The 25,901-nt window shown below is 44.5% G+C and overlaps 1 protein-coding gene across 7 annotated transcripts in view; it reads left to right on the top strand.

Moving 5' to 3' along the window:
• LOC147114602 (receptor-type tyrosine-protein phosphatase mu) overlaps positions 1–25,901 on the top strand; it is a 1,110,132-nt gene that overhangs the window by 729,940 nt on the left and 354,291 nt on the right. For all 7 annotated transcript variants that reach the window (XM_085992394.1, XM_085992393.1, XM_085992392.1 and 4 more), the window contains exon 12: positions 21,658–21,931. In XM_085992394.1, coding sequence (XP_085848520.1) covers positions 21,658–21,931 — 274 coding nt within the window. The remainder of the gene's footprint in view (positions 1–21,657; positions 21,932–25,901) is intronic.

Genomic DNA, 25,901 nt, shown 5'->3' with positions numbered 1-25,901 from the left:
AGGATCTGGAATGCACTGTGGTGGAGGCAGATTCAATCATGGCTTTCAAAAGGGAATTTGATAAGTACCCGAGGGGAAAAAAATCTGCAGGTCTTCGGGGAAAGGGCGGGGTGAGTGGGACTAGCTGGAGTGTGCTTGCGGAGAGCCGGCACGGGTCGACGTTCCGAATGGCCTCCTTCTGTGCTGTAATATGATACTATGATGATTCTACACTTTTCATCCTGTGCATAATGATAGTGACTCCCCCTCTGCATCTGTAAATGTTAAATTCCCTGATATAAAACAGGGCTGTTGCTGTCTCTTATTTACATCGATCTGTTCTATTGCCATTTTGTTCTTTCCCCCCACCCCCCCCCCCCCCCCCCGAGATGATAAAATCCAGAATGAAAAGTATTTAAAAAGAGACAGGAACAGAAAAGCAAAATACATCAGATGCTGGAAATCTGAAATTTAAACAAAATGCTGGAAAACACTCAGCAGGTCAAATAGAAATAGAAACCAGTTTGGTTTTCCCTCTCTACCTACTATCCAATTCACCTGCAGATTGTATGGACATCAGGTGTTATTGTATTAACTTTAATTCTATTTTTCTCTTTTAAAAATGACTTCAAAACACTGGGAGAAGAATAAGCTTGGCTGCGATTTCTTTCCCAACCCCCCGTTCCCTCACTCCATGGCCCAATACCATGGGGAGAGGGAAGGATCTCACATGTGATGATGGCCTTTTTGGGAAGGTACCAGAGAACCTCAGCAAGAGCCGTCACCAAGGCCACTGCTTTACACTTTTTACAGAAAATTAATGGTCGAAAGAAGGGTTTTCGGTAAGGGTGATCGGGCACTGGAAGCGCTATGGGTAGAGTTAAGGAAGAGCAAAGCATACAAGACTCTGATAGGAGCTTTCTTCAGACCTCCTGATGATAGTAATGTAGTGGAGGGATGTACAAATACGGATATCAAGGAAGAATGTAGCAAAAACAATGTGGTTACAGTGGGAGATTTCCAATTTTCTTATGGACTGGGAGAAGCAGAACAGCTCAAATAGGAAAGTCAATCAATTTCTTGAATGTATTTGGGACAGTTTTCTTGGTAAGGGAGCATCTTGCAAATAGCGATCACAGTATTATTGAATTATATATTAGGTTTGAGAAGGAGCGTCACAAACCAAGGTTTTAAATTTAAGTAAGACATACTTTGAAGGGATGAGAAATTAATTGACCACAGTACTGTTAACGGGTAAATCCACAGACAAAACAGTGGGAATTCAAAGAAGTATTTGGTATGATACAAAACCATAGCATACTCCCTAAAAGAACATAAGAACATAAGAACATAAGAAATAGGAGCAGGAGTAGGCCAATCGGCCCCTCGAGCCTGCTCCACCATTCAATAAGATCATGGCTGATCTGATCCTAACCTCAAATCTTCTATCACTCTGCATCCACCCGAACCCATGTGATCTCCCGGGAGAGGCGAAAAACCAGATAAAGACCCAATGGCCAATTTGGGAGAAAAAAATCTGGGAAATTCCTCTCCGACCCATCTAGGCGATCGAAATTCTTCCAGGAGATCACTCTGTCCCTATATTTTCTACAGTACTTACCTTCTGTAAAGGCGATCTCCACCCCAGCCAGGAACAGGAATAAAACCATCTCCTGAAATCTAACAGAATTAGAACACAGTAGGAGCAGAACAAGGCTACACGGCCCCTGGGCCCACTCCACTACCCACAGGGCCATGACCATTCCGAACCCAGACTCATGTCCAATTTCCTGCCCGCTCCCCGTAACCCTTAATTCCCTTTACTTCTAGGAAACTATCTATTTCTGTTTTAAATTTATTTAATGATGTAACTTCCACAGCTTTCTGGGGCAGCAAATTCCACAAACCTACCACCCTCTGAGTGAAGAAGTTTCTCCTCATCTCAGTTTTGAAAGAGCAGCCCCTTATTTTAAGATTATGCCCCCTAGTTCTAGTTTCACCCATCATTGGGAACATCCTCACCGCATCCACCCGATCAAGCCCCTTCACAATCTTATATGTTTCAATAAGATCGCCTCTCATTCTTCTGAACTCCAATGAGTAGAGTCCCAATCTACTCAACCTCTCCTCATATGACCACCCCCTCATCCCCGGGATTAACCGAGTGAACCTTCTTTGTACTGACTCGAGAGCAAGTAGGTCTTTTCTTAAGTATGGACACCAAAACTGTATGCAGTATTCCAGGTGCGGCCTCACCAATACCTTGTACAACTGCAGCAATACCTCCCTGTTTTTATATTCCAACCCCCTAGCAATAAAAGCCAACATTCCATTGGCCTTCTTAATCACTTGCTGCACCTGCATACTAACTTTTTGAGTTTCGTGCACCAGGACCCCCAGATCCCTTTGTACTACAGTACTTTCCAGTTTCTTGCCATTAAGATAATAACTTGCTCTATGATTTTTCCTGCCAAAGTGCATAACCTCACACTTTCCAGTATTGTATTCCATCTGCCAAATCTCTGCCCACTTACTTAGCCTGTCTATGTCCCTTTGCAGGTTTTTTATGTCCTCCTCACTCACTACTTTCCGTCCCATCTTTGTATCATCTGCAAACTTTGATATGTTACACTCGGTCCCCTCCTCCAAATCGTTAATATAGATTGTAAAGAGTTGGGGACCCAGCACTGACCCCTGCGGAACACCACTAGTTACTGATTGCCAATCTGAGAACGAACCATTTATCCCAACTCTCTGCTTTCTGTTAGAGAGCCAATCCTCCACCCACGCCAGAATATTACCCCCAATCCCGTGATTTTTTATCTTGAGCAATAATCTTTTGTGTGGCACCTTGTCAAATGCCTTTTGGAAGTCTAAATACACTACCTCCACTGGTTCCCCTTTATCCACCCTGTATGTTACTTCCTCAAAGAACTCAAGCAAATTTGTTAAACATGACTTCCCCTTCATGAAACCATGCTGAGTTTGCCCTATTAAATTATGTTTATCCAAATGTCCCGTTACTGTCTCCTTAATAATGGACTCTAACATTTTACCAACCACAGATGTTAGGCTAACAGGTCTATAGTTTCCAGCCTTCTGCCTACTACCCTTTTTAAATAAGGCAAAGGCAAAGGCTCCACTTGTGTAGTTAAGCAACCATGGTGAACAATGAGATAAGAGACAGAATCAAGAAAAGGCTTGCACAAATGCAAGGAAAAGTGGAAATCTACCTGACTGGGAGAGCTATATAAAGTAACACAGGGATAAACTAAAGTAATGAGTTGACAAAAGGAATATGAAAAAATAACTTGCAAAGGATATCAAAGCTAACAGCAAAAGCTTTTATAAAAACATGAAGAGAAAGTGAGTGGTAAAGGGGATCCGTGTCAGATTGGCAGTCTGATGGCACAGTTAATCAAGAGAAGGGCAAAAGGTTAAGGTAAGTGTTGCCTGCATATAAACGGGTCATTTTTGGGTTGGCAGACTGTAACTAGTGGGGTACCGCAAGGATCAGTACTTGGGCCTCAGCTATTTAATATCTATATCAATCTTCTTCTTTTGTATGGTAGTAGCAAATGTCAATATCTAAGTCAGATATCTGGCCAAAGCTTCCAGTGTAACAGTGTGGATTTCTTGTAGGCTTCCTGAAGGCAGTGCTCAATGCTGTGTTCCAGGGTCTGATTAGGAGCTCCACAGTCGCATGATGGGGATGCTTTAGTCTTCCATCTATGGAGAAGGTGGCAGCATCTACCCTGACTGAGGAAGTTGATCTACCATGCTCTGAGGCAGTTGATGGTTGTCCACTGTTTGCAAGGAATGTTTGATCCTTCAGGTTTTACTGTGGGGTCCTCTATAAGGAATCCATTCCGTATATCACAGTTCTTCCAAGCATTTCGCCATCGGTCATCAAGGCGGAGGGGAGATCGCTGAAGGGCTTCAGCGACGGTCCAAAATGGCCTTCTAGATTTGAGACCGGTTGATGGTAGGTTGTTCAATGACTTCGATGAGGGGACAGAGTGTCATGTATCCAAGTTTGCTGACAATACAAAGCTAGGTGGGAAAGTAAGTTATGAAGAGGATGCAAAGAGCCTGCAAAGGGATATAGTTAAGTGAGGTTAAGTGAGTGGGCAAGAACATGGTGGATGGAATATAATTTGGAGAAATGTGTAGTTATCCACTTTGGTAGGAAAAATAGAAAAGCAGAATATTTTTTAAATGGTGGGATTGTATCCTGGGATGAGAGGATTATCCTATGAGGAGAAATTGAGTAGACTTGGCCTATATTCCCCAGAGTTTAGAAGAATGAGAAGGGATCTCATTTAAATGTATAAAATTCTTAAGGGGCTTGATAGGGTAGATGCTAGGATAATGTTTCCCCTAGCTGGGGAGTCTAGAAATAGGGTTCACAGTCTCAAAATAACAGGTCAGCCATTTAGGATTGAGATGAGGAGAGGTTTCTTCATTCAGAGGGTGGTGAATCTTTGGAATTCTCTACCCCAGGGCTGTGGATGCTCAGTCGTTGAGTATATTCAAGACAGAGGTCAATAAATTTTTGGATACTAAGGGAATCAAGGGATTATGGGGATTGTGTGGGAAGGTGAAGTTGAGGTCGAAGATCAGCCATGATCTTATTGAATGGCGGAGAAGGCTCGAAGGGCAGAATGGCCTACTTCTGATCCTATTCCTTCTATGTTCTTATTAAAGACGGATGCAGGTGAGACAGTAATGGATAATAAGCAAATGGTACTTGTGAAAATGGATACAAAGTATTAATTTAACAGTAGAGGAAGAGGACAAAATACCAACAGAACAAGGGAACCTAAATAACAACAGAAAATACTGGAAACACTCAGCAGGTCAGGCAGCATCGAGGAGAGAGAAACAGAGTCAATGTTTCGAGTCGGGGACCCTTTGTCAGAACTGGAAAAGGTTCGAGAAGAGAGATTTTTAAGCAGGGGCAGGGAGGAGGGGAGGAAAGCACAAAGGGAAGGTGTGTGATAGGATGCAAAGCAGGAGAGATTGACTGACGAAAGAGATGATGGTGCAAGGCAAAAGGAGAGGTAATGGGATGAGTTAAGAAACAAAAGATAACTCTAGATGAGGTGTGAATGATGATGGCAGCATCGTTAACAGCTACCATGTGAGAAAATGAGAGAAAAAAAATATAAAGAAATACAGGGGCCGAGGTTATCGTCTGAAATTGTTGAACTCGATGTTAAGTCCAGAAGGCTGTAAAGTGTCTAATAGAAAGATGAGGTGCTGTTCCTCGAGCTTACATTGAGCTTCATTGGAACAGTGTAAGAGGCCGAGGACGGCGAGATCAGAGTGGGAGTGGAGCGGAGAATTAAAGTGACAGGCGACCGGAAGCTCGGGGTCATGCTTGTGGTATCTTGAGGTGGCCATAGATGGAGACGGACACAGGTTAACTCCGTAACATGGTTTAATCAACACTTGCACATAAACGCTTCTGCCATGAGGCAGCAAAAACAAAGAGTACAACCAGTACAGACCAGACTTAACTCAGGAGACCAATTGCCACAGCACCACCTGGTGGATCAGGTTACTCATAACCTCCCAGGTTACTACACTCCTCCCCCCTTAAGATTGCCGTATGCAATTCTTAAACGATAACCCTTACTAGGTACTACGTTTTAATTAACCAGTATCCTCTAACCATGGTTAACCCCTGACTAATTTAACAGGTTTGTATAAGTCTTTCTGGTTGCTTGCGAATCCTTTGTGAACGTCTTAATTCCACTTGTGGTGGATTCTCAGATTCACTCGCACTTGAGATTGGAGTAGTCTCTGATGTTGGTTTTACTCTGTCCCGCTGTGGCCTGGCAGTACCAGTGTCCACTGGCGCCTTATAAGCCGTGCTGGGTCCTGGAACAGCCTCCTCTACTGCCCTTTGTTCCATCTGAGGCAGTTCCCCCTGCTGCCGGCTGAAAAGCTGATCCACATGCCGACAAACCCCTCGACCATCCCTAGTAACACGGAGTACAACACAGGTCCTGTAATGTCCTGGATTAGTCCTGGTATCCATTTAGGTCCATAGCCGAAGTTCCGGGTGTACACAGAGTCCCCTATGGCGAAATGGCGAGCTTTAGTATGTTTGTCATGGTACGCTTTTTGGTTTGTTTTGTCTCAACCTTGCTTTTGAGATCTGGGTGTATCAGGTCTAATGTGCACCACAACTTTCTCCCCATCATCAACTCAGCCGGAGAAAGCCTCGTGGTAGCTTGGGGTGTTATACGATAACTAAACAAGGCTCTATTGAGCTTGGTCTCCAGGGTGTCACCTGAGCTCTTCCTCATGAGCCCCTTAAAAGTCTGCACGGCTCGCTCAGCCAACCCATTTGAGGCTGGGTGATATGGAGCCGAGGTGACATGTGTGATTCCATTCCTTACCATGAATTCTTTGCTCCCTTCACTAACAAAACACTGTGCATTGTCGGATACAATCATTTCTGGAATACCATGCGTGCTGAAGCTGTTCCTGAGACAATCCAGTGTGGCATCAGTCGTTGTAGAGCTCACTGGATAAACGTCGATCCACTTTGAGTGAGCGTCTACCAGCACCAAAAACATTTTGCCCATAAAAGGTTCCGCATAGCCTATGTGAATTCTCCTCCAGGGTTTGCTGGGCCACTCCCAGGGATGGAGTGGAGCCCCGGCAGGTGCTTTCCTCTGTTCCTGACATATAGTGCATGACTTTACCTTTGACTCAATTTCAGCATCGAAGTTAGGCCACCACAGGTAGCTCCTAGCCAGTCCTTTCATTCTAGTCATTCCTGGGTGCGATTGATGCAACTGTTCCATCAAAGTAGAGCGTCCCCACTCTGGGACTATGATGCGTGCTCCCCATAGCACACATCCATCTTGGACACTGAGCTCGTGCTGTCTCTGTCTGTACGGCGCGAACTCCGGTCCCTCACGGTGATCTGGCCAGCCTTTCAACACATACTCACGGACCCTTGCCAGAACGGGGTCCTTGGCTGTCCAGTCCTGGATTTGAGCTGAAGTCATCAGGGGACTGATCTCCTGATCCAGCATCAGGACGTGCTCCTCAGGGGAAGTACTGCGAGGAGGTTTTGAGAGGGGCAGGCGGCTGAGAGCATCAGCGTTCCCGTTTTCCTTGCCGGCTCTGTACGTGATCACATATTCATAGGCTCTTAGTATTACTGCCCATCTCATTGTTCTCTGTGATGCCATTTGAGGCACCGCTTTCATCTCATTCAGTAAGCTAATAAGAGGCTTGTGGTCAGTACTGATTACAAACTTCCTCCCATATATGTACTTATGGAATTTCTTTACTCCAAATATAATGGCTAACCCCTCTTTATCAAGCTGTGAATAGTTCTTTTCCGCAGCTGTGAGCGTGCGTGAAACAAACCCGATGGGCCTTTCCGCTCCATCTGGCATGCGGTGGGCCAACACTGCCCCCACTCCATAGGGTGATGCATCGCAGGACATTATCAGCTCCTTCTTCTCGTCGTAATGCACTAACACCCTGCTGGACTGAAGTAGCTCCTTTGGCTGCTGAAACGCTTTTGCTTGCTCTGGCCCCCAACGCCATGGCTCCTCCTTTCTCAGCAGTTTGTGCAGGGGTGCCAGCAGCATCGATAAGTTTGGAAGAAACCGGTTATAATAATTCAGGAGCCCTAGATAGGCTTTCAGTTCAGTCACTGAGGTGGGTGCAGGTGCATCCTGCACTGCCCGCACTTTCCCTGGTAATGGATGGAGGCCTGTGGCATCCACCCGATGTCCCAGGAATGTAACTTCCTTCTCCATGAAACTACACTTACTCCGTTTCAGGCGTAGCCCCGCCTCTCCCAGCCGCTGTAGCACTTTGTCCAGTGTTTTTACGTGATCCTGATCGTCACTTCCTGTTAGCAGAATATCATCTAAGTACACGGCCACCTTTGGAATGCCCTGCAGAATGCCCTCCATAGTCTGTTGGAATATTGCTGGGCTAGAACTGACACCAAATGGTAACCTGGCATACGTGAACAGCCCCTTGTGCGTGTTCACCGTGACAAACTTTTTTGATTCTTCATCTAGCAATATCTGCTGATATGCATGACTCATGTCCAGTTTGCTGAATCTTTCTCCCCCAGCGAGCGATGTTAACATGTCCTCCATTCTCGGAATGGGGTACTGTTCCAGTGATGATACTCTGTTCACTGTTAACTTATAGTCACCACACACCCTTACGTTACCGTCGGGCTTCAATACCGGGACTATTGGTGCCGCCCAGTCTGAAAATTTCACTGGTTCTATTACTTTGTCCTTTAGCAGGCGATCTAGTTCCGCCTCAACCTTGGTTTTCATTGCAAAAGGCACCGACCTTGGTTTAAAGAAACGAGGCGTGGCATCACTGGCTACATGAATCTTGGCTGTGGCTCCCCTTAAGGTGCCCAGTTCATCCTTGAACACTAACTCATGCTTCATCAGCACTTCTTGCAGTGCCTCTGTACTGTCCTCCATTTTATTCATTGCCTGCCAGTCCACACTCAACTCCCTGATCCACACTCGCCCTAACAGGTTTGGCCCTGACCCTGCTACCACTACCACCGTAAGCTCTTTGGTGACTCCTTTGTGTTCCACTTGTACTTTGGCCGCCCCCAAAATGTCCACCTTCTGTCCTGTGTAGGTTTTGAGACTAATGGGGCATGTACCTAGCTCTGGTACTTTTGCTTTCCCCCATAGCTTGGCGTACTCAGTCTGCGACATTATGGTTACACTACATCCGGTGTCAATCTCAAACTTTACTTGACCTCCGTTCACTATCAAATACTGAGTGAGAGGGGGTACGTTGGGCCTTGAAGTGTCTATACTGTATATAGTGAAAACCTCCTCACTAGACTCACTAGACTCTTCCTCCTCTTGTATGTAATTTGCCCGCTTTGTGTACTTCTCCCTCCCCCCTTTAGCATGCTTTGCCCCTTTAGCACTGCTTCTCTCACTCACTGCCCTTTTACAGACTTTCTTTAAGTGCCCTATTTTTCCACAATTGTGGCACTTTGCCTTTGCAAACCTGCAGTCCTTTGCATAATGGCTCGTCCCGCCACATCGGTAGCAATCCCCAACCCCGACTGGTGGACTTTTTGCGCCAGCTTCCATCTTGAAAACAGCTCCTCCCACTGGTTTTCTCCATTTCTCCTTGCTCATACTGTTTAAGTCCTTAATGTCCTTGTTAGCCGTCTCCATGGCTTGTGCTTTTTTAAGTGCCGTCTCAAACGTTAATCCTTCTTCTGACAGCAACCTTTGCTGTATACTGTCGTCGTTAACTCCGCATACTAGTCTGTTCCTTAACATGACTGTGAGCGTATTTCCAAAATTACAGTCCTGTGCGAGCTTCCGAAGCTCCTCCACATACTCGGTAACGCTTTCTTCCGGCCTCCTAATCCTCGAATTGAATTTCCATCTCTGTACTATTTCACTAAGTCTCGGATTGAAATGATTCTTTAGTAGACTCACCAACTCGTCAAAAGATTTTTCTCCTGGCCGCTCCGGGCTCAGCAGATTCCTCATCCGTGTATAGGTTTGCGCTCCCACACAACTCAGTAAAATGGCCCTTTTCTTTTCAGCACTGTCCACCTCGTTTGCCATAAAGAAGTGGCTCAGTATTTCACAATACTCCTCCCAAGACTGCGACTTGCTGTCAAAAGGTGCCATGGAGCCTACTGTTCCTGCCATCCTTGGAGTCTGGTCACTTCAGCCAAAAAATCAAACTCCGTTTCGACTCCCGCGGCCTAGTCTCGTGCTTTTCCGACTAGTTTGCTAACCAACCCGAGCACCTCTTCCGAATACTCCATAACTCTGACTGATGCACCAAAACTTTTCCGTCCTTTATTCTCGTCGCCATATGTGGTATCTTGAGGTGGCCATAGATGGAGATGGACACAGGTTAACTCCTTAACATGGTTTAATCAACACTTGCACATAAACGCTTCTGCCATGAGGCAGCAAAAACAAAGAGATCCAGTTGTCGTGGTCCATGTTGGTACAAACGACATAGATAGGACAAGGAAGACAGTTCTGTTAAAGGAGTATGAGCAGCTAGGGGTCAAATTAAAAAACAGAACCTCAAGGGTAATAATCTCTGGGTTATTACCTGAGCCACGAGCGAATATGGCTAGGATAAATAAAATGAAAGAGTTAAATGCGTGGCTCAAAGACTGGTGTGGGAGAAATGGGTTTTGCTTCTTGGGACACTGGCACCAGTACTGGGACAGGAGGGAGCTGTTCCGTTGGGACGGACTCCACTTGGCCAGTGCTGGGACTAGAGTCCTGGCGAATCATATAACTAGGGCTGTAGAGAGGGCTATAAACTAATTAGTGGGGGGGAGGTTTCTAGAGAGCAAATAATAGAAATGACAACAGAGAAGGTCATAGATTTAGGTAGCAGTGGGGCAATTAAAAAACAGAATGTGTCAGGAAGGGACAGAAGGTATGGAGCAAAAAGTAAAGTACTAAAAAGGGAAAAAACAGGAACTAAGTGTTACAAAACATATTTGAAAGTTCTTTATCTGAATGCACGTAGCATTCGTAACAAAATGAATGAGTTAACGGCACAAATAACAACATATGGGTATGATCTTGTGGCCATTACAGAAACATGGCTGCAGGGTGACCATGACTGGGAATTAAACATACCAGGTTATTTAACAATCAGGAAGGACAGGCAGGAAGGGAGAGGAGGTGGAGTGGCTATGTTAATAAAGGAAGGAATCACTATAATACAGAGAAATGATATTGGGTCAAAGGAGCAGGATAGTGAAACAGTTTGGGTGGAGATAAGGAATAATAAGGGGAAAAAAACACTAGTGGGTGTAGTCTATAGGCCTCCGAACAGTTGCAACTCTGTTGGACGGTGTATTAATCAGGAAATAGTTGAGGCTTGTAATAAGGGAACAGCTATAATTATGGGGGATTTTAATTATCATATTAACTGGACAAATCAAATTGGGCAGAGCAGCCTTGAGGATGAGTTCATTGAGTGTATTAGGGATGGGTTTCTTGAGCAGTATGTAACTGAACCGACCAGGGGGCAAGCAACCTTAGATTTGGTCCTGTGTAATGAGACAGGATTAATTAAAAATGTCCTAGTAAAGGATCCCCTTGGAATGAGTGACCATAACATGGTTGAGTTCCATATTCAATTAGAGGGTGAGAAGGTTGGATCTCAAACAAGCGTGCTGAGCTTGAATAAAGGAGACTATGAAGGTATGAGAGCGGAATTGATTAGAGTGGACTGGGAAAATAGATTAAAGGGTAAGACGGTACATGATCAGTGGTGTACATTTAAGGAGTTATTTTACAACTTCCAAAAAATATATATTCCACTGAGGAAAAAAGGGTGTAAAAGAAAAGATAGCCATCCGTGGCTAAGTAAAGTAATTAAGGATAGTATCCGACTAAAAACAAGGGCATATAAGGTAGCCAAATCTAGTGGGAGGATGGAAGATTGGGAAGTCTTTAAAAGACAGCAAAAAATAACTAAAAGATTGATTAAGAAAGGGAAGATAGATTATGAAAGTAAATTAGCAAAAAATATAAAAACAGACAGTAAAAGTTTCTAGTTATATAAAAAGAAAAAGGGTGGCTAAAGTAAATGTTGGTCCCTTAGAGGATGAGACCGGGAAATTAATGGTGGGAAACATGGAGATGGCAAAAACACTGAACAATTATTTTGTATCAGTCTTTACAGTAGAGGACACTAAGAATATCCCAACACTGGACAAACAGGGGGCTCTAGGGGGGGAGGAACTAAATACGATTAAAATCACTAAGGAAGTGGTACTTGGTAAAATAATGGGACTCAAGGCAGATAAATCCCCTGGACCTGATGGCTTGCATCCTAGGGTCTTGAGGGAAGTAGCGGTAGGGATTGTGGATGCATTGGTAATAATTTTCCAAAACTCACTGGACTCAGCAAAGGTCCCGGCAGATTGGAAAACTGCTAATGTAACACCCTTATTTAAAAAGGGTAGTAGGCAGAAGGCTGGAAACTATAGACCTGTTAGCCTAACATCTGTGGTTGGTAAAATGTTAGAGTCCATTATTAAGGAGTCAGTAACGGGACATTTGGATAAACATAATTTAATAGGACAAACTCAGCATGGTTTCATGAAGGGGAAGTCATGTTTGACAAATTTGCTGGAGTTTTTTGAGGAAGTAACATACAGGGTGGATAAAGGGGAACCAGTGGACGTAGTGTATTTAGACTTCCAAAAGGCATTTGACAAGGTGCCACACAAAAGATTATTGCTCAAGATAAAAAATCACGGGATTGGGGGTAATATTCTGGCGTGGGTGGAGGATTGGCTCTCTAACAGAAAGCAGAGAGTTGGGATAAATGGTTCGTTCTCAGATTGGCAACCAGTAACTAGTGGTGTTCCGCAGGGGTCAGTGCTTGGTCCCCAACTCTTTACAATCTATATTAACGATTTGGAGGAGGGGACCGAGTGTAACATATCAAAGTTTGCAGATGATACAAAGATGGGACGGAAAGTAGTGTGTGAGGAGGACATAAAAAACCTGCAAAGGGACATAGACAGGCTAAGTAAGTGGGCAGAGATTTGGCAGATGGAATGCAATACTGGAAAGTGTGAGGTTATGCACTTTGGCAGGAAAAATCGTAGAGCAAGTTATTATCTTAATGGCAAGAAACTGGAAAGTACTGTAGTACAAAGGGATCTGGGGGTCCTGGTGCACGAAACTCAAAAAGTTAGTATGCAGGTGCAGCAAGTGATCAAGAAGGCCAATGGAATGTTGGCTTTTATTGCTAGGGGGATGGAATATAAAAACAGGGTGGTATTGCTGCAGTTGTACAAGGTATTGGTGAGACCGCACCTGGAATACTGCATACAGTTTTGGTGTCCATACTTAAGAAAAGACCTACTTGCTCTCGAGTCAGTACAAAGAAGGTTCACTCGGTTAATCCCGGGGATGAGGGGGTGGTCATATGAGGAGAGGTTGAGTAGATTGGGACTCTACTCATTGGAGTTCAGAAGAATGAGAGGCGATCTTATTGAAACATATAAGATTGTGAAGGGGCTTGATCGGGTGGATGCGGTGAGGATGTTCCCAATGATGGGTGAAACTAGAACTAGGGGGCATAATCTTAAAATAAGGGGCTGCTCTTTCAAAACTGAGATGAGGAGAAACTTCTTCACTCAGAGGGTGGTAGGTTTGTGGAATTTGCTGCCCCAGAAAGCTGTGGAAGTTACATCATTAAATAAATTTAAAACAGAAATAGATAGTTTCCTAGAAGTAAAGGGAATTAAGGGTTACGGGGAGCGGGCAGGAAATTGGACATGAGTCTAGGTTCAGAATGGTCATGGCCCTGTGGGTAGTGGAGTGGGCCCAGGGGCCGTGTAGCCTGGTTCTGCTCTGTGGTAAACCACTGTTATAACCTGTCTGTGTCTGTATGTGTATTCCACTAGGTACAGGTCTGGACATGCCTCGGCTGACTCCTCCCACTATTCCAGGTATATAAGTGACTACCTCCCAGTCCCTTAGTATTCTGGACGGGTCGACCACTCGAGACAAGACCTTCATTCTTTAGTTAATAAAAGCCTGATTGTTACTCGCTTAACCTCAGTCTTTTGAGTAATTGGTGGCGCATCATGCTTCTACTGTGTTCTAATTGTGTGTTAGATTTCAGGAGATGGTTATATTCCTGTTCCTGGCTGGGGTGGAGATCGCCTTTACAGAAGGTAAGTACTGTAGAAAATATAGGGACAGAGTGATCTCCTGGAAGAATTTCGATCGCCTAGATGGGTCGGAGAGGAATTTCCCAGATTTTTTTCTCCCAAATTGGCCATTGGGTCTTTATCTGGTTTTTCGCCTCTCCCGGGAGATCACATGGGTTCGGGTGGATGCACAGTGATAGAAGATTTGAGGTTAGGATCAGATCAGCCATGATCTTATTGAATGGTGGAGCAGGCTCGAGGGGCCGATTGGCCTACTCCTGCTCCTATTTCTTATGTTCTTATGTTAGTACAACCAGTACAGACCAGACTTAACTCAGGAGACCAATTGCCACAGCACCACCTGGTGGATCAGGTTACTCATAACCTCCCAGGTTACTACAATGCTTATGGACTGAACGGTGGTGTTCCGCAAAGCGGTCACCCAATCTGCGTTTGGTCCTTAACGGAGGTGTTCCGCAAAGCAAAATAAGTCAATGGGAGGAACTTAGTGGATTTAATACAAGTTTTTTAAAAATCCCAGAATCCCCCATCTAGTGAAATCAGTACAAACCAGTAACCCTGGTCACTGCCATCAGGAGCGGAGGGGAGAAGTGGGGAAAACGCAAATGACATCTGGGTAGTGAAGCAAATGCTCAAGCTTTGGAACGATTGGACTTTGGAGCAGGTTACACTCTTTATTATATCATAACAGCGAACAGGAAGCCCAAGCGTGACTTTTTTTTTTATGTTGTTCCCTTTTTTCTGTTTAGCGTAAAGGAAAAACGAGACGTTTGACCTTTACATGCTTAAATTATTAAACAGTAAATAGATATGAGATCTGAATGGTAATGCAACAAATTTATAGGATTCAGCAAGTTACTTAACCACTTAGACATTTATCTATTTAAAAAAACAAACTGGGAAGAAATGTTTCCGACTGAATCTCATGCGATGCCCGAGTGTCATTGTTTGAAAGAGCCATGAGATAACATTGTGCACTGCACATCACAACAGGAAATTGTATGCCACATATGACGGTCACTGACTGAAAATAAAGGTTCAGAAAAAGAATCTGTTTAATATATTTGTTCATGGGATGTCGGCGTTGCCAGCACAGCCAGCATTTATTGCCCATCCCTAATTGCCCTTGAGATGGTAGTGGTGAGCTGCCATTTCAGAGGGCAGTTAAGAGTCTGGAGTCACATATAGGCCAGATACTAGCTTTTTATTCCAGATTTATTTAATTAGCTGAATTTAAATTCCCCAGCTGCCGTGCTGGGATTATGAACCCATGTCTCCGGATCATTAGTCCGGGCCTCTGGATTACTAGTCCAGTAATATAACCACTATGCTACCTTACCCTCAAGGATGATACCAGAAATGCGAGGTTATACCTATCAGGAAAGGGTGAACAGGCTGGGTCTCTTTTCTCTTGAAAAGAGAAGGCTGGGGGATGACCTAATAGAGGTCTTTAAAATTATGAAAGATTTTGATAGAGTAGACACAGAGGCCAGAATTTTGCCAGCGCTCAGAGGGTGGGTTTGGAGGCGGATCCGCTGTCAAAATAGAAAAGATTGACAGCGGGTCAGGATCCCACTGTCAACCCGCTTTCATGTCAGTTTCCCAAGTGCCGGGTCTGTCTGCACTTTACAGACCCAACACCAAGCGGCGGGGGAGCCAGTTGACATAGTTAAGAGCTTGTTAAAAGGTACTTAAACAGCATTTTACCATGTACTTACCATTTTTCCAGCTTTTTGACGAGTTTCACAGCGCTCGGGGATCATGTCGGGTAAGTAGGTCGGATTTTCAATGATTCTCCATTACTCTGAATAGGTGACAGTTGCAAAAGTGGTATAAAAGCTACCATTTCACAGCTGTTCACTTTCCAATGTTGGAAGCTGGAGCCTTCAGGATTTGGAATACACTTTTCAGCTGTATGGAGTTTGGAAGTGTTTGGCGTAAACTCTCTATCCACTGTCACCTCCTTGGAGCAAGCTCTCTCACCATTGACAGATCGCTTCTGTCATCTCAACTTCAGCTGCCATCTATTCCTGCAGCATCAGGACCCTTGAAAAAATCTCACCTTGGGCCTCAGAATCCCACAACGATTAGCCCCAACACCAACATCACCTGGCACACCAGCATCACAACAACAACACCAAGCTGCTCCACAATCACCTGATGCTGCACAGGGCATCAGCACCCGATCACATTGCTGCCAGGGATGGCCTCACCATGGCCAGATTTACTTCACTTGACGCACACCCTGACTGCCACATGATGCTCCAGGCTGGCACCACCCCACACCAACACCATAAAGCATCCCTACAATGTCCAAGCCATTCCTTTCACATTTGCGGGAGGTAACGTTATGTCTCGCCATTCACTGTAACTCACTAAGCCATAGAAACATAGAAGGTAGGAACAGGAGTAGGCCATTCAGCCCCTCGAGCCTGCTCCACCATACAATGAGATCATGGCTGATCATCCAAACTCAGTACCCTGTCCCTGCCTTCTCCCCATATCCCTTGATCCCTTTAGCCTTTAGCCACTTCCAAAGGTGCACACAAATCTGTCCAAGAACGCAAAGTGTTGAAGATAAAGATTTTAGTGTTTGGCAACACATCAACAGAAACTTCACATGAACATTGCATAAAACACCCAAGTGCCTACCCTTGTCTGTTGTTAGTTGGTATGATTGCACTAGGATGAGGGTGAGTGTGAGGGGTGGCTAGTGAGATGGGGAAGTGATAATGTAGATAGAGAGGGATAGGTGGAGGTGCAAGGTAAGTTGGTGTGAGTAGGGATGTGCAGGAGTAGGGTAGGGAAGGCAGAGTGATGGGGATGTGATGAGTGGCACAGCAGGATGAGGTTGAGTGTGGCTTTGCAGTAATGTTTCGTGATCTACTGAGATCATTGAAAGGTTTGCACCACTGCAGCCAGGTCCTCCCGTTGACATCCCTGCTTATGCCCTCCTGTGCAATATGCAACCAGGCTGCGTTGGTGTCCTGGGGAGGTCTCTTCCGCCCATTGGAAGGGAAAAGAACCCTGCATGCTGTGACTCCCTCCATAAGCATATGGAGGGTGTCATGGGAGAGCCTGGGTGCAGCCGTGCACCTCCGTGCAGTGCTCGTCAGTGTTTGCAGCACCTCAATGCTGTAGAACACTGACAGCACAACTGTCAAAATGAATGTGGACATGGCCCCTTTAAGGAAACCAGCTGATGACGCGTCATCAAGTGATGTCATCAGACCACATTCTTTTTAATTGGCTGGGCGGGCTTAACAAGCCCTATCAATGGAAAATTCTTCTCTCATAATAACATAAGACATAAGACGCAGGAGCAGGAGTAGGTCATTCGGCCCCTCGAGCCTGCTCCACCATTCAATGAGAGCATGGCTAATCTGATCTTGGCCTCAACTCCACTTTCCTGCCCGCTCCCCATAACCCTTGACTCCCTTATCGTTCAAAAATCTGTCTATCTCCACCTTAAATATATTCAATGACCCAGCCTCCATAGCTCTCTGGGGAAGAGAATTCCAAAGATTCACGACCCTCTGAGAGAAGAAATTCCTCCTCATTTCCGATTTAAATGGGTGCCCCCTTATTCTGAAATTATGCCCCCTAGTTCTAGATTCCCCCACGAGGGGAAACATCCTCTCTGCATCTACCCTGTCAAGCCCCTTCTCAGAGTGGGATGGAGCCAGGAGTGGAGTTGCCACCTGCCACCTACCTCTGCCGCACGGAGCCTGCCACGGTAGGCGAAATCGCAGCCTGAGAGACTGTTTCCACTTGTAGGGAAGAGCAAAACTAGAGGCTATCAATACAAGATAGTCACCAAGAAATCAAATAGGGAATTCAGAAGAAACTTCTTTTCACAGAGAGTGGTGAGAATGTGGAACTCACTAATACGGGGAGCGTCTGAAGCGAATGGTATGGATGCATTTTAAGGGGAAGCTGGATAAGTATATGAGGGAGAAGGGAATAGAGGGTTATGCTGATAGAGTTAGATGAGGAAAGACGGGAGGAGGCTCGAGTGGAGCATAAACACCGGCATGGACTGGTTGGGCCGAATGGCCTGTTTCTGTGCAGTATATCCTATGTAATCCTATATAAGCATGAGCACTGATCAGTCTTAACAAATTTAAGAAATGTGGTATTTCATTGTTGGAAACTCATGTTTTACTTTTGAGCAAAATCTTTTCTAGATAGAATAAACCTAACTTAATTTTTCATTTTTTACTTTTGGCAGTGAAACACATCTGCATGATTGACTACAGTAAACTGGCGGAAAGGTTAATGGGGAAACCAATGTGTCGGAGTAGGCTAGTTCCTGCTCATAGTGTAGTGTGCTGTGCGTGGGTCGTCCAGTTTTTGTTTACACCGTATTAATATGGATAGTCAGGTGAATGCTGCTTTTCACAGATTGGAAAGCACTTGTGATGTGTGTTAGATTCGTGATTCTGAGAGTATGCTGTTTTTCAATAACCACACGGATGCTGTAACTTAACAATAAACAGGTATTTACTGGAGGAGGGTAGTCTCAAGACTGGGGGTACAGAGGCATGCGCAAGGCTTATATACAGGTGTGGTCACTGCCGGTACTACAGTATACAGGAGCTGTAAAAGTAGTTCTGTCTTAAAGGCACATACACTACAATGTGGATGATCTGATTCACATTTTTTTCCAGTTTGTTTCTTTTCTGTGCTGACATGCGACATGGAAAATATAAGGCTACTGAGATGAGCTGACCAGCAAACATGCATGCATTCTGTCAGTGCCCTATCGCTGCCACAATTGTGCACAGCTTGAAAAGATGGGAAAAATCAGGTGATGGTTTTTGACTTTCCTGAGAAAGTCCAGGAAGACTTACTGACAAGCCCACAGCACTCCCGCCAGAATTTATACAGCACGATATCCCTGAGTAACTGGGTTCTATAACAAAATTCCTCGCCCACGAGAGGGGGATGATGTCGAGACTGTGGGGCTAATTCTGGCTTTGGGCAACAGTGTAAAAGGAGCAATTGCAAATCGGCAGCCCGTTTCACATCTCTCCCGAAAGTCAGTGGAAATAAAAGTCGGGAGAGATGTAAAAACGGGCTGCCAATTCGCTACTGCCAGTTTTATACTATTGACCAGAGTTTAGAATTACCCTCAGTGTGGCAGGGATAGTGAGAGAGAAACATAGGGGGTGTGCTTAACTCAAGAATAGCGAGACAGAGGTAGACGCATGAAGGTAAAGAGGAAGAAGATTCACTAGTAGCATGCCTTGCTCAACTTGTTCTGTTGCTTGGCTGACTGCTTTTCTGTGTGAATAATCACATCTACAGAATGATATTCAATCAATTTTTTTCCCCTTCAGTGAATAATGTGTTTACTAAATTAGCATGTTGTTGTTGGCATAGGAATTTATTTCCCTAATTTTTACACAGTGTTGTCTATCGAGCACTCTTGATACTAAGGCATAAATACAGCGTAAAGCTTTGCCTAAACTGGCTTAGTAATGAATTTAAGTCTTGACCTCAGAAAAGCGCATGCTTCAGCATGGATGTGACATTTCTATATCCCACCCCATACATCATTGTGAGTGATGCTGTCAGTTTAGTGCTAATTAATACTGTCTTACAGGCAGTTACGTGCTGTAGATTGGAAACTAAGTTGAGCATATTTACAGTTGGTCGGGAGATTATGCTTTCATGCCATTATTCTGGGTTTGCTTCACACTCTGGTTGCAGGGGTGAAAGAACAGTGTTCCCACCAACTGTGCTACCAAGTGTCACTTAACCCATCAGAGCTTTATTTTATTGAATGAACACTATTAGGTTGAATTTGCACTATGCAATATTAGTCACACATGCATTAAGACATTCACATAACTGTCTTAGTTTACCATTTTAGCAAAGGCATGCTTTAACAAATGGTGGACAAAGGAATTCCACACAATAATGTCCGCTACCACGATTAATCGGAACCATTTGTCCCATCGAATCTGTTTTGCTAATTCTGCTAGCCATGGCAGCTCTGTCATTTTAATCCCATTTTCGTACCTTTTCTCTCAATCCTGCGATGAGAGGGTTGTCCTGTGAGGAGATATTGAGTACATTGGGCTAATACCCTCTGGAGCTTAGAAGAATGAGAGGTGATTTCATTGAAACATTTAAGATTCTGAGGGGGATTTACAGGGTAGACGCTGAGAGGTTGTTTCCCCTGGCTGGAGAGTCTAGAACTAGGGGGCATACTCTCAGGATAAGGGGTCGGCCATTTAACTCAACCTCTCCTCATAGAACAACCCTCTCATCCCAGTGATCAGTCTAGTGAGCCTTTGTTGCACCGCCTCTGAGGCAGGTAAGTCCTTCCTTAGATAAGAAGACCAAAACCGTGCACAGTACTCCAGGTGCGGTCTCACCAAAGCCCTGTACAATTGTAGTAACACTTCCTTACCCTTGTACTCCAGCCCCCTTGCAATAAAGGCCAACATGCCATTTGCCTTCCTAATTGCTTGCTGTACCTGCACGCTCACTTTCTGTGTTTCTTGTAAGAGGACACCCAATCTCTCTGAACACCAACACTTAATAGTTTCTCACCATGTAAAAAATATTCTAAAAATGACCAGTTTATCCCTACTCTCTGTTTTCTGTCCATTAACCAATCCTCTACCCATGTTATTGGGGCTGAATTTGCAGTTGGAGGCTTCCCGCAGAAGATTCTTGACAGATCGCAAGTTCTGGGTTTTAGCGCATGCACTTTGCATGCCTAAACCCGGAACTTGTGTGGCCCCTACGGGCGCGTGTGCACCTCGTACGCACCCATAGGGGTCGCAAATTATGGCCCATTATATTATCCACAACCCCATGAACCCTTATCTTGAGTAGTAACCTTTTATGTGGCACCTTATCGAATGCCTTTTGGAAATCCAAATATACTACATCCACTGGTTCCCCTTTATCTACCCTGTTAGTTACATCCTCAGAAAAATCTTAATACATTTTTTTAAAATGATTTCATATTCATAAAACCATGTTGACTCTGCCTAATCATAGTCTGATTTTCTAAGTGCCCTGATACCACGTCCTTAACAATGGATTCCAGCATTTTCTCGACGACTGATGTCGGGCTAACTGGCCTGTAGTTCCCTGTTTTCTCTCTCCCGCCTTTCTTGAACAGCGGGGTTACATTTACTACCTTCCAATCCACTGGGACCGTTCTAGATTCTAGGGAATTTTGGAAGATCAAAACCAATGCAGCCACTATCTCTGCAGCCACCTCTTTTAGAACCCTAGGATGTAGGCCGTCAGGTCCAGGGGATTTGTTGTCTTTTCGTCCCATTAGTTTCTCAAGTACTTTTTCTCTGCTGATATGAATTACTTTAAGTTCCTCACTCTTATTCGCCCCTTGGTTCCCCACTATTTCATTGGGCCTGATTGCTTGCATTGATTTCCGCTTGTTTTACAACTTTTTTTTATGTTGTGGCATATGCTAATAAGATTCTGAGGAAATTTCGGCGTGAATGGCAATCAGCAAGATCGGCATAAAAACAGAGAAATCTCGGCTTATTTTCAGCATAAATGCGATCCAGGAAATTCCAGCCCGAGCTCTTGCTGTTCTCAAAATGAATGGAACTATCTTGACATACGTCTGGATGAGCCAACTGACTCTTATTATCCTAGTTCAAAGTAATATTGAGTAGCAACATGCTATAAACTGATTCATATAGCTAAAATGCACATTGTACCCATCCTCTGGTTGCTGTGAGTTAGATTTAATTCAAAGGTAAAATTTTAATATAAATCGAACCAAGGTCATTTCCTTGGGAAAATGGGTCAAAATCCCCAAAATGGACCAAAGTAGAACTCCAAAACGAGCTCACCCCTACATGGAAGGAGTTACTATCTTCAACAAAGTCCCCGTTATTGTTGCTACAGTCAATGAATCTTGTTAATGTTTTAGTTCATTTTTTTTTCTCTTTCTCTTTTAGTGCCTACCAGGTAATTGTGGAAGAAGAGCGTCCACGCAGGACCAAGAAGGCAACTGATGTTCTGGACTGCTACTTTGTTCCCGTCACCTACCAGAACGCCTCCATTTCAGACTCTCCTCATTACTTTGCCGCTGAATTTCCACCGGATGCTCTTCAAGCAGCCCAGCCGTTTACCATTGGAGATAACAAGACATATAATGGCTACTGGAATGCTCCACTTCTCCCTCATAAGAGTTACAGCATTTACTTTCAAGCAGTGAGCAAAGCCAATGGGGTAAGTGTCCATAGCTGTAACTGTTGGATGCAACCATAAAATATGCAATGTTTATTTTGTTTTTGTCTGTTTAGTCAGTATACGTCCATCTGTTTGTCCATATGCTTCATGTAAAAATGAAAAAAAAAACCTTGGTTTGCCATTCTCCAATGTTGTCCATTCACTCCTACGATGGCAGATGATGACCTGCTCCTTGGCGGTTTTGTCTATGCTGATGGTCATGATGACCACACAGGGACAAAACTTGGAGTGCCATGTATATCAAGGCAAATTGCAATTCCAAAGCAACTAGCTCGAGCATTGACTCAAAGAGTACAGATCCATCTCGAGCAAAGGTTTAGTAATTACCTGTGCATGCCATGCACCCAGACATTATAGCACTTCTATTAGGGGACTTGGTAAGCAGTAAGTGATCCAGCAGTTCAGTTACTGTCAAGCAGGTTTGTTTGAAATATAGCTAATTCCTTCTCTGCATCCAAGAAGCACAGCCTCTGCCTTGTTCAAAGTGGCTCATTTGGTTTCCTGCAGCAACTTCCCACTATGAGACAACATAGCTCCTGAGAAAACCAGTAATAAAGCACTGGAGTGTTAGTTTGGTAAATTATAAACTCTTTATTGAAGCTTCTCCATCCTCCCAATTTTCTCCTCCTCTGCTCCTGAGAGCGCTGACTCGTGATAGGGTACAGTCGTACCAAAACTGGCGGTCCTATGCCACCTCACCCAAGTAGCCAATCATCATGTGTGATGCTAGAAAGTGGATGTTGCTAGACAGGCCATTGTGAGGGTGCAACATAGCCAAGCCTGATCCAGACCTCATCTGTTGTCCACGAGTTCACTTTCCACAGAGTTCTGTTGGAGATTTATGAAGGAGAGATTTGCTGTGTTTCGAAAGGGACATCATACCTCAACAGCTAATCGAGTCACCAGTGTTGGCCAAATGGACATAGATGTAAAACTACATCGTTCATGGATAATTTATGATTTTTAAAAAGTTAAGTTGGTATTGGTCTGGCAGTGCAGGGACATTGCATGCTAGTACTATAATGTGCTTCAGCATGGCGTAGTAAGATGCAGGGTTGGGGTCGGTACTCGGGCCACTGTTTTTCTTGATATATATATTAATGATTTTGACGTAGGTGTACAGGGCACTATTTCAAAAATTTGAGGATGACACAAAACTTGGAAGTATAGTGGAGGATAGTGATAGACTTCAAGAAGACATAGACAGGCTGGTGGAATGGGCGGACACGTGGCAGATGAGGTTTAATGCAGAAAAGTGCGACTTGATACATTTTGGTAGGAAGAACAAGGAGAGGCACTATAAACCAAAGGGTACAATTCTAAAGGGGGTGCAGGAACAGAGAGATCTAGGGGTATATGTACACAAATCGTTGAAGGTGGCAGGACAGGTTGAGAAAGCGGTTAAAAAAGCATACGGGATCCTGGGCTTCATAAATAGAGGCAGAGTACAAAAGCAAGCAAGTTATGATGAAACTTTATAAAACATTGGTTCGGCCCCAACTGGAGTATTGTGTCCAATTCTGGGCACCGCACTTTAGGAAGGATGTGAAAGCCTTAGAGAAGGTGCAGAAAAGATTTACAAGAATGATTCCAGGGATGAGTGACTTCAGTTACGTGGATAGATTGGAGAAGCTGGGGTTGTTCTCCTTAGAGCAGAGAAGATTGAGAGGAGATTTGATAGAGGTGTTCAAAATCATGAGGGGTCCAGACAGAGTAGAAACAGAGAGAAACTGTTTCCATTGGCGGAAGGGTCAAGAACCAGAGGACACAGATTTAAGGTGATTGGCAGAAGATCCAAAAGCAACATGAGGAAAAATGTTTTTACGCAACGAATGGTTATGATCTGAAATGAACTGCATGAAAGGGTGGTGGAGGCAGATTCAATCGTGGCTTTCAAAAGGGAATTGGATAAGTACCTGAAGGAAAAATAATTGCAGGGCTACGGGAAAAGGGCGGGGCAGTGGGACTAGCTGAAGTGCTCTTGCAGAGAGCCGGCACGGGCTCGACGGGCTAAATGGCCTCCTGCTGTGCTGTAACCATTCTATGATTCTATGATTCTTGTGCCTCTATTTCCCCACTCAGCTAATTCAACAGAACTACTGTGAGGCAGAAGCGGAAGAGAGACTTTCCCTATGGGAGGAGATGGAAACTAGGATGCTGAGCCACCTCGGGTGTTTCTTGTATAAGGTTGAGGTTTTGTGATGAGGCAGCACTGTGTGAGGCATGAGAGCAGATACATTGCACACCCTCTGAATCAGAGAAAGGAGGTAGAGGAAAAAGAATTAAAAATAGATGAATTAAAAATCTCTGAAGCATATCAGTTTCCGGTGAATTAAATGTACATTTATTTCCATTTTCTTCTCATAAGAAGGGTAAATATTTCTCAAAAAGTAGAGTAAACTTAAAAGCAATTGCCTATCAGCATTTAATAGATCTAAAGAGACACTGAAGGAAAATATTCCTTTTGATGCACTTGTATATAAATCGCACAGAATATTTACCTCTAGGAGATCATTAACGGGTAATGGTAATTCATATTTATAATTGCGTTTCTTTTGGGGTGGTTTTTGTTATAAACACCTTACAGTAATGCTGATCTTGCACAATGTTTTTACTGAGTGTCTCGTGCACTCCTTGTCAGTTGGGAACTGTTGGCCAAGTTACTTACAGCAAATTAGGAAGCAATGTCAGCTTGTTTCTTTCAATGTTTTACCAGCATCAAGATTCAATGTTCATCTTTTTTTACATTGACAAGTATAGTGGCTAAATCAAATCAAATCAAATCAACTTTTATTGTCATTGTTAGTGCACAAGTGCAGTACAACGAAATGTAGGCTTGCGGCTCCCGAGAGTGTACGTTTACATTAAGACATTTAAACATTCAACATACATTTGGCTTGTAATACATTAACATAAACATAACCATAATAAAGTGCATTGGCAGATGTGCAGGCTTTAGAGTTTATTTGTGGAGTTCAGTAGGATGACAGCCCTGGGAAAGAAGCTGTTCCTAAATCTGGTCGTACGGGTGCAAATGCATCTGTAGCGTCTCCCAGATGGCAGGAGGGCGAACAGACTGTGGCTGGGGTGGGTAGGGTCTTTGATGATGGACCGTGACCTCCGTAGACAGCGTTTCTGGTATATGTGCTCTATGGTTGGTAGCCGGGTGCCGGTAATGCGTTGGGCAGTTTTGACTACCCGCTGCAGGGCTTTCCAGTCATTGTAGCTACAGCTGCCATACCATACTGTGATACAGTTTGTCAGGATGCTCTCTATTGTGCAGCGGTAAAAGTTAGAGAGGATCAGGGGTGACAGGTTACATCCCTTCAGCCTCCTTAGGAAATATAGGCGCTGCTGGGCCTTCTTCACCAGAGAGGAGGTATTGAGGGACCAGGAGAGGTCTTCCGTGATGTGGACTCCGAGGAACTTAAAGCTGTCCACCCTTTCCACCACAGCCCCATTGATGTGGATGGGGGTGTGACTTCCGCCTTTAGACTTCCTGAAGTCCACAATGATTTCTTTGGTTTTCTTGATGTTAAGGGCCAGGTTGTTATCGGCGCACCACTTCACGAGATGCTGGACCTCCTCCCTGTAGGCTGACTCATCGTTGTTGGTGATCTGGCCTACTACCGTGGTATCATCCGCAAACTTGATGATGGTGTTGGAACCATGAACAGCCACACAGTCGTGGGTGAAGAGGGAGTAGAGGAGGGGGCTCAGCACACATCCTTGTGGGGCCCCCGTGTTTAGGGTCAGGGGGGGAGGTGTGGTTACCTAATTTGACAGACTGGGGTCTGTTTGTTAGGAAGTCCAGGGTCCAGTTGCAGAGGGAAGTGTTCAGGCCAAGAGTTTGGAGTTTGGTGGCCGGCTTGTTGGGGACGATAGTGTTATTCTGTGATAGTGGATTGGCGGTTAGGATCAGATCAGCCATGATCTTATTGAATGGCGG

This window comes from Somniosus microcephalus, chromosome 7, assembly GCF_052327205.1.
Source record: "Somniosus microcephalus isolate GS21.2 chromosome 7, FLI_Smic_1.0, whole genome shotgun sequence".
In the NCBI taxonomy this organism is placed as follows: Eukaryota; Metazoa; Chordata; class Chondrichthyes; order Squaliformes; family Somniosidae; genus Somniosus; species Somniosus microcephalus.
Note: the sequence above shows the minus strand (reverse complement) of the source record. Positions and strands in the feature narration are given on the sequence as shown.